This window comes from Priapulus caudatus, unplaced genomic scaffold (assembly GCF_000485595.1).
Source record: "Priapulus caudatus unplaced genomic scaffold, Priapulus_caudatus-5.0.1 Scaffold9, whole genome shotgun sequence".
Taxonomy (NCBI): Eukaryota; Metazoa; Priapulida; class Priapulimorpha; order Priapulimorphida; family Priapulidae; genus Priapulus; species Priapulus caudatus.
The window spans coordinates 519,516-535,402 of record NW_014577070.1 but is presented as its reverse complement, the minus strand read 5'-3'; the positions used below and the strand labels follow the sequence as shown (position 1 = coordinate 535,402).

Genomic DNA, 15,887 nt, shown 5'->3' with positions numbered 1-15,887 from the left:
TACACCAACATTAAAAACACTAAGATTTTATGCAGTTATAGCATCTTTTGGACGTCTGGCGTCCTGAGGATAGAAAAATGGATTTGACCACATCGTAACAGCAATAAATTTTATCGTGTGCCGATAATGCCTAATGGCAGAATTGGTAAACTTGTATTTGTGTCGGTGAGTAATTGAAAACAAGTGCATGATTTGAGAGAGCCTGTACTGGTCTACGGCAGATAAGCGGTGGTGCCACAAGCTAATCCATACTTCTGTCTAGTTCAAGATAACAGAAAACGATCATTTACAAAAACTAGTTTGAAATCAGTAGTTCGAAACTGCCACTTATTTGGTGAATACGAAGGTTCTAAGACATTTTATTGTTAATCTAGACAATTGCTGTCTGTGTTTGCCACTGAGCAGAAAAAGCTGTAGGCCTGCAGGGCCTATAGCTCCTAAAAGCTGCAGGCCCGCCAGCAAAGCTGTAGGCCCGGCAATTTTGGAGCAAATTACAGTAATAAAACAGCATATCATGTTCTTCCTTGTGTTTATTAGTCATTATCAATGTCCATAATCATAATCCCTCTGTTTTTCCTTCCTCTCGTCGGATGACTGTTTATGCTTCTTTGCCGGGGGCTCACAATTAAGGAAACGCCACATGGTTGTTATATGTAGCTCCTTGGTAACTACGACTCTCCACTTTGACAGCAGAGTCTGCAGAGAGACAGACTGGTAGTCTGTTACACATCGGTAGCAACGTAGTAGCGTCTCATAACATTGCAAGTGGAGCCGTCATACGTACACCAGTCTAACCATGTGTTGATCATACAGTCATTTCGATTGATCGAAATCTGAGACACTTGCTCAGGCCAGCTAGACCCACGGTCACCCACCAATGAGAAACGATTTCATGTTACTCGCAGCTAATTCCGCATTCGACTGGCAACTTGCCCTTTAGTTTATCACACTGTGGTGCGCAGCTTGGAACAAGGTTCCAGGCTATCGCTCTTTCATTTACAATCAGGGTGCGCGAATATGCAGTGGGCGAATGCATTGGGGTGTATGTCACGGTTTATCACAGATTAGTTGTCAAGTAAATACCCCTGGAAGTTAATATGCAAGAAAAGATTTCTACAGGTAACAGTTTCTCAGTGTTTCGAATTTTCGGTGATCAAATAGCTGTATGATCAGCAGGCCAGTTTTATCAAGAAGCTGTAGGCCCGGCATCGAAACTGTCGGCGGCGGGCCGACGGGCCGACGTGAATTTCGAACACTCATTGCTGTTACTCGAGCAATAACAGTAGGTGTCATGAAAGTGGTAAAAACACTGGAAAACACTCGCAATAGTTACTTTAAATGCTTGCTATGGGCTATGTATGAGGCACGAGTGTTTGTTCACATCGAATGGAATAGCAAAATAGGAAGTATATTGCAGCAATTTAACCATAAAAAGTGAACAGAATCACTTACATTTTGTGAAAAAGTGGACATCACTTTAGCTGTATACGGCAGAGAATCCACTTCCGCTATTTTACCGTACAGTACTTCTGATTGGCTAGTATATTTATATATGTGTATATAGTGTATGTTAGTAACGTAAGTTAGTATGAACGTAATGGCGTCATAAATATACTAGCCAATCAAATGTGCTGTACGGTAAAATAGCGGAAGTGGATACTCTGCCGTATACGGTTAAATATCCACTGCCTACTAATTTAGCCTTACTCAAGTTACTGCCACATCTAATTTCAATTTTCATGGTTGAGACAATGATGAAAAACTCAATCGAAAATTATCTAAGTTTGGTTTGTCAGCAGTTGTTTACAATTTGAATTGCAACTGCCAAAGCAGGTGGCACAGAGTTTTCTGAACCACACATTTTTACAAACATGTTGGGCTATATATCAGTATCTATGCATTCTGGGCTCGTCACTGACACTGCCATTGGAGCACACAGAACACTCATTTCTTTGCTACTCCTAGTACTACTGGTATTTTCACAGTAACCAGCAGTGAATTTGGGCAAACTACTATGAGTTTGTTGGGGGGTTGTGTACGTGTAAATGAGAAAAGGTGCCAGTTATCGTCAACAGTGTGGATTAGATGACCATACTCCTACTTCAAAACTAATCATTGTTACATGCAAGTATTTTCAAATTCCAGATATGACTTTGCAGCATTTCCAATGACTCATCCCAAACACATGAGAGAATTTATCGAAGGAAAATCGGTAAAAAAGAATGGATTTACACGTTCTGATTTACTGCTTACGAGTCAAGGTACTTTATTAAAATTTAAAGTATAAGCAAATAAATTTGCATTCATGATTACATCCCTAGCTTTCTTTAACTGGGATTTTGTAAGTTTCAGATATACATTACATATAGATACGTGTCTAGAGGAAATGTTAGTTTTACCTATTTATATTTACATGCCAGACTGGTCAACATATATTGTTGGGAAGATATCACCATGGATAGAAATGGACTCGGACCAAGAGATCATTCGTCGTAATTCTGAAAAGGTAGTTATATTATATATATGTTTATATCTGAATTATTTTACAAACTAAACTTTAATGCTAAACACTGTAATCGTTTACCTTAATCTCACAAGTGTATGAATCTATAATCAACTAGTTAGTAATTTAATTCCATACAATGCATCTATTTCAGGCACTTGATCAAGAATTCAAATACGCCAGTTACTTGGCTCTACCATCAGTAATCGTCCCATTAACAAGCGGCAGTTGTGTAAACCTAGCTCGCTACTTATACCATGTTCTGATGACAGGGCTTACAAACCAGGTATTTAATATTCTGAATTGGTAGTGATACTGGTATTAATACCCTATATGAAGAAATATGTGTATGCTATTTCGTACCAGCTGTAAACATTGTGCTACTTTTGAGTTTATCAGGTAACGTGTTTCGTAGAGCTATATATTACAGTTGCAATGCATGTTGTATGATGTAAAGAGTTTGTGCATATTTTAATTGATATTTATGGTGTCTGTCTATTTCAGATATGGATTCGAGTGCCAATGAAAGCTGCCAAAACGGAGATAAGTGATGTTGTAGCTAACGTAGATGTACCAGAAGATCTTGCCTCCGTAGGACTTGATACATGGGAATGGTAAACTGGAATTAATACTCACTTGTTAATGGGTTCATATATTCCGATTATTAAAGTGAATTACTAAATTGGGATGGAAAGTAAATGGGGTATCATAAAGGGTTTCACAAGAGTTTGAATTTAGGTATTCCTTATTCATTTCTAGCTAATGGTTGAGGATCAATACCAGATTATCAGATTTTATGAGCAATTTATCATACTTAGATTCATACATACGTAAAACCAAAAAACCGTTAAACGGTGTCTAATACATCTAAACACGAGTTTTCATTAAAGGGGAAGTCGACACTTTATACTTCATACAAACCCCAGAGCAAATGAATCTAACTAAATGCGTATGGATCACTTTTATCCTATATACTAGTTGCACAGTTCTTTGTGTAGAAAACTCCGCATGTGCAGTGCACAAATTTCAGAATTATTTTCAGTTAGTTTTTCTGTTTATGCTATGTGAGAAGTTTTACCATTCAATATCAAAAAGAAATAACTAAAAACGTGATTTATGCAGTGGTTGTGCTATATTTTTTGGATGGTGACATTTGTTGTACTGCTCTTGAAAGTATATATCATTGACCTAGCTTGAACTATTGCCATATATTTCAACGTGTTAAAATAATATGTTTTCATGTTTTAATCATTAAAGTCATGAATCATAAAAATCATCAAGGTTTACCTATCAGTTTTAGTTACTTAACTCATTATTTATGCTAACTATAAATTTTACTGTTGGATATTAGCTTCTTCATTTGTTAATTTATTTAAGGTTACAGCATGTATTTTTTTTAAAGAAATTTTATTAGTGAAGCTCAAGTTATCAATGTAAAGGATCAGCACACATAATTAACATCAATAAACACCCAGCAGCAGTTTTTAATATTAAGTCTGGATATATTTCTCATGAACATTAAACAGGACAAACTTTTCATAAACGTTATGGAGTATCATTAAAGAGCTATACCAACAGTAGTCTTGTTTAAAAATTAGTTTTATAATTAATTATTATAGTGATTCATTACATTTGTTGTTAATATAAATAAAGACAAATATTAAGTTGATATTTGTATGATTAATTGTCATGCACAGTCAGCCATGTTCGTCGGTAATTGTCGCGTCCTTGGCAGGTGGAACAAGCTGCGTAGTGTCTGTGGCACCAACAAATTTCTGGGTCTTGCGATCGTCGTGCCAGCAGATCTGCCCAGTGAGGAAGAGATTGACCGGTGGCTCGGCGAACCCATCAAATGTGCCATCTTGCCAACTTCGATTTTTCTCACGAACAAGAAAGGATTTCCGGTGCTGTCGAGAGCCCATCAGAAGCTGGTGCACAGGTTGTTTAGGGTGAGAAAAATGTTTCAATGAATTGGTATTAACATTAACATACCAGGGCTGTAGCTAACGGGGGGGGGGCAAGCGGGGCAGCTGCCCCCCAAGAGAAATGTAGATACATTCAGACATGTAAGTCTTCTGTTTTTTGACGGAATTCCGTTTTTCTCATTTCCTGTTCAAAAATTCGTTTTTTTAAATTTTCGTCGTTTAGTTTTTCTGAAAAAAATTTAGCTACAAAAATCATCATTTCTGTTTTGAATTTCCATGTTTTATGGCAGGTCTTGGTTTTCTATTGATAATTTGATGAGTGACAGACCAGTCTTGTGTCTTGGAAACAGATCTATATACTTATATTGATATCAAACCCCTCATGTAAAAAAGTTGTCTGAAATGTTCTAAAATTGCATCAGAGAACACTTTGAAGCACCCCTCATTATGGTGGCCAAGGCCACCATCCTCCGGTTATGATTAAATATTTAATAATTTCTTTTTTTTACTCTTTTGCCACTTACATCTCTGTACATTATATAGACAACGGCGGTCACCTTCCCAGAACACACCATGCACGTGGCTTTGCCCCCCCCCCCCCGGCAAAATTGGTTAACTACGTTCCTGCATGCTGTATACTATATATATTAGATACCATTAGATAGTAACCATAGATATCATGTTTGTGTTATGAGTAAGTTTCTTCACTCTTGTCAGAAATATCTATAATCGGTGTTTGGAGATTGCAGGGGTGAACTGATGTTTTGCAAACGTGTTTGCTTTGACAGCTGGATACACAGCTGATGGTTAGTGGGAACACCAGGCATGAGGAGCAGGGTTTCGTGTCCTACCAGCAGTATCTGTCCTACATTTACCAGGTAATGCACGTTTTGTAAAAGTGTCCGACCATCGTACGTCACACATCTCATTTATGGGAATTTTATTAAAATTATTGAAAATTATAAAATTGTCAGAAAATGCGCATTTGTAATGAAATGCAGAAAAAATGGCTTGTTTAGGGTGTTGGGCAAGGTACAATTCATAATTAATGCTGCGTGAATTTTATAGTCAGTTTAGCTGTAATATGATCAGGAGTAAATAATTACTTACTCCTGATTATGATCCCCACGCTAATTCTAATTCTGAGTATGAATTTCTCACAGTGCCAATATCGGTAAACCACTGTATTTTTCGTTGTAGGCAATGCCTAATCTCGATCCTGTTGCAAGATTTGCCAAGGGTTATGAGGATTACCTGCAGTCTCCATTGCAGGTAAGATATAGGGTTCTTATTTTTGAAGTGATCTTATATTATTATTAATATGCATTTTAAGGTCAGAGTCCAAAATGTTAATTTGAATGTGTAAACCAAAATAGGCACTATAAATATGTCCACACCAGTCAGACAATGCAAGTTTGTAATTATGTTGCACATATTTATAATGTATGTTTTAATTAAATTATAATGCATTGATTAAATAAGCATTTATTTATGATGCTTATCAATTTCAACAGTTTACAGGCATGAGAATTTTCCGCGGATTTGCGGATTTCCGGGTTTTGGTTTTCATTTTGGTCATTTTTGAAATTTGAGAGGGGGGGTAAGGTGTACTTTTCTTGTCAAAATGGATACCATTTTTTATTTAAACTTCATAAAAAGTCAGGAAGAGTACGTCAAATTTCACACAGAAGTAACGGAACTCCAGATAAATATCGCGGTGTATATAAAACATTGAAATTTTCATAGAAAATGACAAGACTTTCAATCATTAGTCATGAAATTGATCTTCTACTAAAAACAGAATGGACTTACAATCACCCCCAGGATGCATGGAAATGACCTATCTGCACTTCCAAATTTCAAACATTTCCTGGGGGCACGCCCCTAGACCCCCCTAGCAGGACAGTGTGCGATGCAAACTGAAGACACAAATTGAAATATTTTCTCAAAAAACATCTCAACCTGTTCTCATGCCTGAGTTTAATATTTTTTTGAAAATTGTACATGATTGCGATTTTTGAAATTACAGCTTTGTGCTTGTTGTGTTCATGTCTGGCATGTACTGCCCCTTGTGATGATGCCATAAGTTGCGTTATATTACACTTTATTATTGGCATTTGGTACACATATTACTCTGTTTTAAAGTTGTATTACATTTATCTACGATTACCACCCAAACTATGAAAATGAGCATGCAGAAATATTAAATAATTTAATTGACAATAGTGATGATAACAAATGTGTCCATTATTTTGGGTGATACTCCATTAGGAGTGTTCCCGACTTTAATGTCATTAATGGTCATAATAACATATACATATATGTGTATATATATATATTATATATATATCATGTATATATGGTCGTGGTCATATATTAGTTTGTGGTTGAATGTCATTTAGGGTTAGGGTTAGGATTATCAATCATTAATCATTAATAATTAATAATTAATGATATCAAAGTTGGGAACACTCCTAATGGAGCGTTAGCCATTATTTTTGTCCATCCACTTGATGCTAAAAAAAGTTTATATACACACTTGTACCCAATTTGTACTGTACTGGCTGTATCACAGCAATGGGACAACACCAGAACCTATGTCACCTGTGACAATATATTGTTTAAAGTCACCATTTTAATAATTTTTCTCAATATAAAACGTTTCAATTCTGCACATAGTATAAACAAAACGAAATTTATTGCCAACCATTGCTGAAGGCTAGAATTGTTATCATTGTTTAGTAATGTTTGTTTTGCGATAGCCTCTCATGGACAACCTAGAGTCGCAGACGTATGAAATATTCGAGAAGGATCCAGTGAAGTACAGTGAATACCAGCGGGTAAGTCATTTATCTTCTATCTATGTATGTATGTATTTATGAATGATCAATTAATTAATATTTGCATTTATTAAGGTAGTTTATCAGTTATAATACAGATATAATTTAGTATTTTTGCTGTTTTCTACATTAATAGTGATTGATGGGTGTACAGTTCTGCCACCTGTGGGCAGCAGCGTTCGTCGCAAGCGTATTTGCTTTTATTACTAATTGAACCCTTGAATATGATTACTGTCAAGTGAAAAGCTCTTGATGATTTCATTTTGAAATAGGCAAACACATTTTAATAATTTTCACAAGTTTTCTCATTCCATTGATACTCAAATTGAAATTTATCACAAGTGTTGGACATAGAAATTAGTGAAGAGTTTCCTCTTGGTACAAACACACAATTAGTACTGTTCGACTACTACATGGATTACTAGTACATTGGTAAGCACAAAGACATATACCTGCACTTCTATCTAGAGACATGACAAGATATTTTTCACATACAACCAAAACATTGCCAGAATACAAATGTAAACATCACACAACACCAGATACAAAAATGCGATATCCATCCATAGATATGCATGCACTGTCATACAGCTTAAATTCCGTAGTGTTCCTTTCATGTCTTCGTCTAGTTTAATTGAAATACGTGTCACGATGATTTGTGTGATCCGTTATGTTTACATTCTACGTTGTTGATGTTCGGGGTGTTCGAATGTAGAATAGGAATGATATCATCACTAAGTGATGTATTTGAGTCGGGGTGTAATTTCTACGCGTCGTTAGATAGCGTTGTGCATAACTGAAGCAGTACTGTAGATTAGCTAAAACTGAGTCTGTGAATTACACTTAATAGACGGACTCCGCTACAGCACTCAAAATGTTCACTTGAAAATATAATTATAAAACAAAGTGTACTAGCAGCTTATTGATTGCGAAAAAGAAATTATCTTAAAAGCATTATCCGATTACATGGTGACTCGGTGTCTATAAATATGTAACAAACTGAGGAAAAAATGTGATTTTTTTTTCATATTTACAATTGAATTGCGTTTTGGCTAAGCTTATTTGCTCCATACTTTTTCAGTGATGATTATTAAGTTATTTTTATTCTAAAAACGGCATCGTATACGAATATTATTGTTGGCAGCCCTGGCCTACTCACTTCTCTCTTGAAAGAATCTCAGAAGCAACAGATTCTTGTAAACAGAAACGACTCCGAAAGATTGATTTTACATTATTGATATGACAGTCTGATTTGTACGGTCAGTAAACCCTCGTTACACAACGCAACGTCGGTAAGAGTCAGCTTCTGATGTGTTCTGGAATGTAATAGGCTCTCCGTGATATATCACCCACCGTCCACGCACATTGCTCTGTTGCTTCAGTAACGCGCTGCGTCGTCGAGGAAATTGGTTTGACATTTTGCAGCGAGGTGGAGATGCTGCCTCAGCGTGGCTGCTCATGTAGCATTGCTGCACGGTGGAAACGCTGCCTCAAAAATGTTGAGACAACATCAGCAAGGTCCATACATTGTCTCAGCATGGTGGAGACGATGTCTCGGCACGGTCGAGACACTGTCTCAGAAATGTAGAGACACTGTGTCAGCAAGGTCCAGACGTTGTCTCATAAATGTCGAGACAATATGTCGGCACGGTCGAGACACTGTCTCGGCAAGGTCCAGACGTGTCAGTTATGTCCTCCACTCGCCTCTCAATGGAGCAAGCATCCAGATGCTGTCTCAGCAAGGTCTAGACGTGTCAGTATGTCCTCCACTCGCCTCTCAGTGGAGCAAGTATCCAGATGCTGTCTCAGCAAGGGTCCCGACGTTGTCTCAGTAAATTCCAGACACTGTCTTAGCAACGTCCAGACATTGTCTCTAAAAAGTGTCAAGGTGCTGTTTCGGCGTGTCCATTCACCACGCAAATGCACCAAAGTCGCGACGCTGTCTCAGCAACATCCAGATGCCGTCTCAGCACACGTTATATTGGCGTATTACACGTAAAAACCGAGACTCTATCCCAGCAACATTGAGACGTTCTCCCACCATGTGCACTTGCCTCCAGATGCAGCAGGGTCGAGAGTCCCAGAATCACCTCGAAACGCTGCAAGGTCGAGACGTTGTCTCACCCCGTCTCACGTCGTTGTCGTCGTCGTCGTCGCGGATCACAATTCCTCGTCGTCGCCCGTCTGCTGCGTGAGCTGCGGTGTCGACGCCTCCACCTCTTCGAGCACGAGGTAGTTGCTGTGCGTGCGCGGCACGCGCAGCGAGCCCTCGCCTCCCCCGCCGCCGCCGCAGCCGCGCCGCCGCACGTGCTGGTAGCAGCCGAAGATCGCGAGCATGATCGCCGTCTGCACGATGAACGTCGCCAGCATGCCCATCGCGATGTCGAAGCCGCCCGAGTACCACCGCTCGGAGGCGCCACCGTCGCGAGCCGTCGTGCCCGTCTGCACGTTGACGCACTCGGCGTCGAAGGCAACGTCGGCGGCGCGTCCCGACACGCAGACGGTGTAGATGGCGCTGGCGTTGAGTCCGTGCACGCGCGTGCGGTAGTGCGACGTGTTGACGTAGCCGCCGTACGCGGCATTGGCATCGACGGAGTCGTAGGGGGCGCCGGCGTAGGGCCTGTAGGCAACGCGAAAGTCGGCGGCCGCGTCGGCGATGACGGGACCCCACGAGATCTCGATCGTGTCGTCGCGGATCGTCACCAGGTGGAGCCGCACGCGCTGCGATGGCGGGGACGGCGTCGTGGAGGACGGGCGTGTCGCGTCGGTGGGCCGCGTTGTAGGGGTCGCCAGCGGCGTCGGGCACGTCGCAGGCGTCGGCGCGGGCGGCGTCCACACGCGGACGCACGTGCCGTCACCGTCGTCGCCCCCGCCCGCCGTCACGCACACCGTGTAAGCGTCCTCCGCCGCGAGGTCGGAGAGAACGGCCGCCGAGTCGTCGCCGCTGACGTTGTAGCTGCGCGAGGTGGCAGCACCGTCGGCCTTGTACTCGATGACGTACCACCCCGCCGGCTCGCCCCCGCCATCCGCCGCGCTGTGGTTCCACGACAGCGCGAGCGATTCGCTCGTCTGGTTCGCTATCTCGAGCAGCAGCGGCTGTTGGTCGGCGCGCCGCGGCAGCACGCAGGTGAGGCCGATGAAGCCGTCAGGGCAGGTGAGGTCTTTGGCGGCGACGTCCGATATGTCGCGGCCGGCGAGCGATGGGGGGAGGCTGCAGGTGCCCTGCACGCTCACGGACGTGCTCTCCCGCAGCCACGCGGCCAGGCAGTCGCAGTCGAACGCGTTGTCTGCGGAGGGAGATAAACGAGCCGCATTAGTTGACGTATGACAAGCGTGTGCCAACCTGGACAATATTGCAGTTTTGCATACCACACATCGATCTACATCACGTGGCGATCGCGAGCGTGTATAAGTCACTGAGGAATTATGTTGGAGGAGGATTGAAACTCTCTGCGAAACTATGGTCGATCCAAAGTTGACGGCAGCTCATGAAATGATGCTAGCTATGAAGTGATTCTTCTACTAGTTTACGATATAATCGCTTGTTACTGGTCTTATATTGCCAATAGCAGAAGAAAAAGAAGAAGAAGAAGAAGAAGAAGAAGAAGAAGAAGAGGAAGAAGAAGGAGAGGAAGAAGAAGAAGAAGAAGAAGACGACGACGACGACGACGACGACGACGATGACGAAGAAGCAGAAACAGCAGCAGAAGAAGAAGCAGAAAGAAGCCAAGAAGAAGAAAGAAGCCAAGAAGAAGTTCTGCTGGCAAGCAGCTCCACGTGGTCGCTGTGTAGCAGGTTGCACTGCGAGCTTGCAGTTGCGTTCCTGAGAGAGCCTGAAGATGCAACAAAAATGGAGGAGAAGGTGAAGAAGAGAAAGACGAAGAAGAGGAAGAAATAGAAGGAGGAGGAAGAGAAAAAGAAAAAGTAAATGGAGAAGAAAAAATAGTGGAAGGCAAAAGAGGCGGGGAAGAAGTAGAAGTAGAAGGAGAAAAATAAAAAGAAAGAGACCAAAATGAAGACGACAACAAGACAACCAAAATAACTGAGAAAAACTCAAAGCAGAAAACAAAAAAGACCTCGCAAAAGAAAACAAAAACAAAGCAGTAAACAAGAAGAAGCCCCGGTGGCTCGCTCCCTCCCTCTCTACTCACCGCTCAGGTCGATCTGCAGCATCGGCGCAGCATCCTCATCCTCCGCCGCCGTCTCGTTACGATCAAATGCCTCGGCCGGCAGGTGCGAGATCGGGTTGCCGCGGAGATTCAGCACGGAGAGTTCGCCCAGCCCCGCAAACGCTTGCGGACACACCGCGCCGAGCCGATTGCGCTCGAGCGACAGCTGCCGCAGCGCCGCGAGACCCGCGAACGCGCGCGGCGCCACCGTCGCGATGCCATTGTCGGCGACGTCGAGGCGCCGCAGCCGCGCGAGCGCGCCGACTCCGGCGACGCCCGCGAGGCGGTTGGCGCGCAGCGAGAGTGTCTCGAGCGCGGCGAGCGGCGCCAGCGCGGCGAACGCGCTCTCGTCGAGGTCGTTCGCGTCGAGGTTGAGCTCGGAGAGCGCGGCGAGGTCGCGGAACGTGTCGGGCGCGAACGCGCGCACGGCGTTGCTCTGCAGCAGCAGCACGCGCAGCGACGAGTTTGCGTGGCGGAATGCGTGCGGCTGCACGACGGCGATGCTGTTCGCGCGCAGGTTGAGCACGCGCAGCGAGTCGGCCTCGGCGAACGCGTCATCAAGGACGACGCGCACGTCGTTGCGCGACAGGTCGGCGGTGTCGAGGTGGCGCGCCGCACCGAAGCTGGGCAGCTCGGCGAGCGCGTTTGTCGCGAGGCGGAGCACGCGCAGCCGCGGCGCGTCGGTGAACAGCGCGGGCGGCAGCCGGCTGACGTTGTTGAAGTTGAGGTCGAGTTCGACGAGGTCGCGGCCGAGGTGGGCGAACGCGGCATCGGCGACCTCACTCACGCCGCAGCGGTTGATTGCCAGGCGGCGCACGCGCAGTCCGGCGAACGCACGCGGGCCGATAGCGCGCCACAGAGTCTTCTGAATGCGAAGCTCGTCGACGACGGAGACGCCGGAGGCGGCGATCGCCGCGAGGGCGCCAGCGACGTCGGCGATGGCCGTGCACGTGATGGCGACGCCGCCGTCGGGACCCGCCGCGGCACAGGTGCACGGGCCGACAGTCGGCGCGGGGCAGCGCGGCGCGGCGGTCGCGTTGTCGTCGGCGGCGTTGGCGGCGCGGAGCAAGATCAGCGCCAGCAGCAGCAGCAGCGGAGGCCAGCATCCGCAGCGTGGCTTCCTCATCTTTACTGCCTGCAACGGACGGAGCATTGACGTGAGATCGCGGGAGATTTCCTGTCTGTGATGCGAGGCTCGCTGCAGACGATAGCGGCAAAAAGTAATATCATATGTTCGTGTCACTGCCGCCTCGACAAAAATGATCGTTTATCAATATTTGTTTGCAAGATACGGCAGAGATGTATATGTACTTATTCGCGAAGTGCAGCAGACGTAGTAACGGGAGCGTTATCCCTCCTTATTCGCACTTGACAGATTGCATCGCGCTACTGCGAGTTCTGCGCTACTCACGCTATACAGTGGGTGTTTATGAGACAGCTCTGACAAGCGTCAAACATGCGGCGGGAATATCTATGGATTACAAGTCACCGTTATCCTGGACAAAATGTTGTTTATGATCACCCGCTGTTACCGTGTCGTAGCTATGTACGGTTTGTTACTAATTGATATTAGGAAACGAGCGTTGGGCGATATGTGGCATGCCAGCAAGAGCTAATCATACATATATGTATTATTAGTTAATGTGTATTATTAGCTCTTGATGCCACTACGACCGATGTCAATTTCGACGGTGACCCGGCCGTAAGAAGCTGAAGTACATGACAGCCGTATATCCCGGGAGAATTCCTAAGGGAGAAAGGGAGGAGATGAGTAATGACGAGGGAGGGGCGCGGCTCCCAAGCAACGTGAATAACGTGGCGGCCCGGGGGGAGGGAGGGGGTCTGAAACGAGGGTTTCATTTTGACGATTTCATATTATTAGCGTACACTCATTGTGAGACTTATTTGCAGTTTTTTTCACCGAATTCACGCGTGCGTGGCTGGGCCCTTTTCTTACTACGGCCCCGCTAGATCTTGAACTATAGCCTTTCGCTCTGCCACATGGCCTGTGGCAGAGCGAAGGGCTATAGCTACGTTCTAGAGCCACGGCCCTGCATGATGCGTGACAACAGGCGGATGGCCTAAAAGCAGGGCGAAGCTGAGGTGTCAACGCCAGGTGCCGTGTTGACAGTGAGGCACCGTCACACGGGATCGGCAGATGGACGCGTTATGACGCTACAGCAACGATGCACTAATGACTAATGCACGACTATTTAGCTCTCCGCCGGAAATAATGGTCGCAATTAGCTAGGGTAGGTGTGCGGCTGCGATGTAGTCAATTATGCATGCCGCAGCCCAGCATTGATCAGCCGAGCGCTCAGAGTGCTGGCTGATGATACGTGTGCTAGAAAGTAAACCACGCGCGGAGGTAAAACACAAGACATGTGCACGCGCGCACGCACGCACGGACACACGCACGCACACACGGACGCACGCAAAACTGGAATCGCATGCAGAGCAACGGGCTTGATCCCACGTTGGGACCCCCATCATCATCTTCATCATCATCGTCACTATCATCATCATCATCATCATCATCATCATCATCATCAACATCATCAACAACAACAACAACATCATCACCATCATTATCATAACTCTATCTCTAACCCTAATAGTAACCGGTTAACCCTAACCTAGCAATGTCTCTGCTAACTCATGACCCGAACCCTAACGCTAATCCTTACCCATCCCTAGCTCTAACCGTAACGACACCCTAATCCTAACGTATCCCTAACCATAACCTTAATGAAACCCTAATCCTGAGCACAGCCACGAAATCTGACGTCCTAACGTAGGCTTTGGCCAGGCAGCGTCGTCCCCTGTTGCTATCGTTGTGAGAAAAACCCGTGTACACAACCGCGTGTTGAGCCGTGGTGCACAACGACAGCGCTGCGATGCTAGCAGCAACAGCGCCCATGTGGCTTCTGCCACGTATCGTACGTATAGCTGTCATTACACCCCGTTGCCGGCCATAAAACCGCCGCTGATATATTGGCAAGAAGAAGCGTGTGGGGGTGGGGTTGGCCCCACACCTCGCGTAAAACGCGCCATTATCTCTATATAGTACGTGCGCATCGCAAAGATCGCATGTATATTGCGCAACAATTCGTATGATATGTATTGCGCAGCGTTGACATTCTGCACCGCACGTCGTCGTCGGCGAGGCGGTCGTACGTGGGCGGTCGTCGTCGTCGGCGGCGGCGGCGCAAGTTGTGATCGTTCGTCGTCTGTTTGTTTGCCACGCGCGCGGGAATCATCTTTCGCAAATCGCGCCGCTATCGTCAGTTGGCATGGCAACCAGAATCGCTGTCGAGTGTTTGTCGATGATATTTAGCGGCGTGTGTGTAATTGCTAATGAACGAGTGTTGCGAGCGTTCTCTTCATCTCCCTGCTGCGGCGTAGTAACTGGTACTTGTAGTACTTGTAGTAGTAGTAGTAGTAGTAGAGGAGGGATTTTAGCCAATTACGCATCCGTTTCTGTCGTACACGCTGCATCATTATCACCGTGTGCTTCATCGGGAGCGCCAGCGAGTTATACGAACGTTGCGTGAGCGTGTTACTCTGTCGTCTGCCGGTCTTACGCCTAGATGTCCGCACGCTCGGGTACGGTGGCCCAAACGGCAATTAAAACCTTTCCTTGAAGTTGAAGGCTTGGGACATGATTCACTACCTTCACTTCTTCTTTTTCACTAATTCTGATAACTCGGGATATGACTAGAGTATATCTATCTATCTATCTATCTATCTATCTATCTATCTATCTATCTATCTATCTATCTATCTATCTATTAGATAGATAGATAGATAGATAGATAGATAGATAGATAGATAGATAGATAGATAGATAGATAGATAGATAGATAGATAGATAGATAGATAGATAGATAATAGATAGATAATAGATAATAGATAGATAGATAGTTATTTAGCTATCTAGCTATCTAGCTATCTATCTATCTATCCATCTATCTATCTATGTTGTTTATAACTATGAAGTCGCGTTTATACAATCCGTCAAGCCTGTTTTCTCTCGTTTTACGAGTAAAGTTGCCTAGTACATTTACAACAGTATGAACAACAAGGCTATGGTTAATTTGCGCATTCTATGTGGCAGGTATATGCAGCGCTCCATGATAGATGAGTTGGTATAGATAGATGGATAGATAGATAGATAGATAGATAGATAGATAGATAGATAGATAGATAGATAGATAGATAGATAGATAGATAGATAGATAGATAGATAGATAGATAGATAGGGGTTATACAAGTAGCGTGGGAATTTTGGACTAATTGTGAAACACAGATTGGCACGAACACACCCGCACGCACACAGGCACGCATGTACACACACACACACGCGCACACACGCGCGCGCACACCCGCACACACACACACACACACACACACACACACACACACACACGCACACACACACTCACACTCA

At 44.7% G+C, this 15,887-nt stretch overlaps 1 protein-coding gene across 1 annotated transcript in view; it reads left to right on the top strand.

The window, feature by feature from the left end:
• Positions 1-15,887, top strand: part of LOC106806673 (protein arginine N-methyltransferase 5-like) — a 48,865-nt gene that overhangs the window by 1,217 nt on the left and 31,761 nt on the right. The window contains 8 exon segments of the mRNA XM_014808689.1: positions 2,146-2,261; positions 2,421-2,506; positions 2,658-2,789; positions 3,008-3,117; positions 4,239-4,452; positions 5,217-5,306; positions 5,629-5,700; positions 7,191-7,268. Of these exon segments, the coding sequence (XP_014664175.1) occupies positions 2,146-2,261; positions 2,421-2,506; positions 2,658-2,789; positions 3,008-3,117; positions 4,239-4,452; positions 5,217-5,306; positions 5,629-5,700; positions 7,191-7,268 (898 nt within the window).